The sequence below is a fragment of the Bos grunniens genome, chromosome X (genome assembly GCF_055505025.1).
Source record: "Bos grunniens cultivar Pamir isolate PY7600 chromosome X, Bosgru_T2T1.0, whole genome shotgun sequence".
NCBI lineage: Eukaryota > Metazoa > Chordata > Mammalia > Artiodactyla > Bovidae > Bos > Bos grunniens.
The window spans coordinates 130995845-130997621 of NC_141194.1; the positions used below are offsets into that span (position 1 = coordinate 130995845).

Here is a 1777-nt window from a genome sequence, read left to right on the forward strand (position 1 = left end):
TTGCAGGTGGATTCTTTACCAACTGAGCTATGAGGGAAGCCCCCCAAAAGTACTGTCTGTAACTGAAATTGAAGTCTCAGTAGGAATAAGCTTTTGTGGTGAACACATCCTGAAGATTCTCACATGACAATCACCTACTGTACCAAGGGTAAAGGTGTTAATCCCTCAGTCGTATTCAATTCTTTGTGACCCCATGGACTGTAGCCCGTCAGGCTCCTGTGTCCATGGAATTCTCCAGACAGAATACTGGGGTGGGTCAGGGGATCTTCCTGACCCAGGGATCAAACCTGGGTCTCCTGCATTGCAGGTGGATTCTTTACCATCTGAGCCACTGGAGAAGGGGACAACAGAGAATGACATGGTTGGATAGCATCACTGATTCAATGGTCACTTTTTGAGCAAATTCTGGGGGATGGTGAAGGACAGGGAAGCCTGACGTGCTGCAGTCCATAGAGTCCATAGGGTCTCAAAGAGTTGGACATGAGTTAATGACTGAACAACAACCACTAAAGGTAAAAATGAAACTTTTAAACAGTTTTTACCATCACTGAAGATGTAGCTGAATGGTATTTTAGAAGTTTAGAAGCCAAGAAGACTTATGTCCTTTTTGCCATAACTTTCCTCATTGCCCCTTTAACATCCTTATTCCTCAGGCTATATATTAGGGGGTTCAGCATGGGTGTAAGAGCCCCATAAAACACTGAGATAAATTTGTCTTGATCCGAGGATGACTTGGACTGTGGTTTCATATACATGGAAATGGCTGCCCCATAGAAGATCACCACCACAGTCACATGAGAAGCACAGGTAGAGAAGGCCTTGAGCCTACCCTGAGCTGAGCGAATCCTTAGGACAGCAGCGGCAATTCGGACATAGGAGAGGAGAACAAACCCAAAGGGTAGGAGAAGGGTAAAAATGCTTGTGATGAGGATCAGAAGCTCATTGAGACTGGTATCAGAACAGGCCAGCTTAAGAAGGGAGAGAATCTCACAGACAAAATGGTTGATGACATTTGCCTCACAGAAGTGAAGCCTCAGGGGTAAGATGAGCATGGAAGTGAGCACAAGAGATGCCCCCCATGAGGTAGCAGCCAGCCAGACACACACTGAGCTGTTCATGACCACGGAATAGCGCAGGGGACTGCCGATAGCAACCACACGATCATGGGCCATGACAGCCAGTAGGAGGCACTCTGCTGTACCCAAGGCCAAAGAGACACTTATTTGGGTCAAACATCGTGGGTAAGAAAGGTAAGGATGAGCAGAGAAGCAATGCACCAAAGCCTGGGGCATGGAGACTGTTCCATAGCAAAGGTCCAAGAAAGACAGGTTACTAAGGAAGAAATACATTGGAGTGTGGAGGTGAGGGTCAATGTAGATAAGAAAGATGATAAGTCCATTCCCCAATAATGTGCTGAGGTAAGTGATCAGCACCAATGTGAAAAATGTGACTCTCCACTCAGGATAGTTAGATATTCCAATAAGGAGAAACTCGAATACTGCTGTAGCATTATCCATGGCCATCCTTTCCACTTTCCACTATTCATTGAATGGGTCCAATGTAGTTGTCTAGTTTTACCTGAGAGAATGAGAATAGACACGGAAGGATGGTATAAGAAAGTTGGAAATAATTAGGGTGTACAGGATCATTCTCTTTGCCCTCTTCAAGAGATATAAGAATACAAATGAGATATCTATGATGGGAACAGAGGCCAAGCTAAAAATCTACTCCCTCCCCTGGAAAACAGCAAATTCCCCATCCTTTAGAAATGGTTATA

The 1777-nt window shown here is 45.0% G+C and overlaps 1 protein-coding gene across 1 annotated transcript; it reads right to left on the minus strand.

Moving 5' to 3' along the window:
• Positions 1 to 596: 596 nt before the first annotated feature.
• Positions 597 to 1523, minus strand: LOC147341412 (olfactory receptor 13H1-like). Its single transcript, XM_086388839.1, has one exon. The coding sequence runs from the start codon at positions 1521 to 1523 to the stop codon at positions 597 to 599; it is 927 nt and encodes a 308-aa protein (XP_086244965.1).
• Positions 1524 to 1777: the final 254 nt, after the last annotated feature.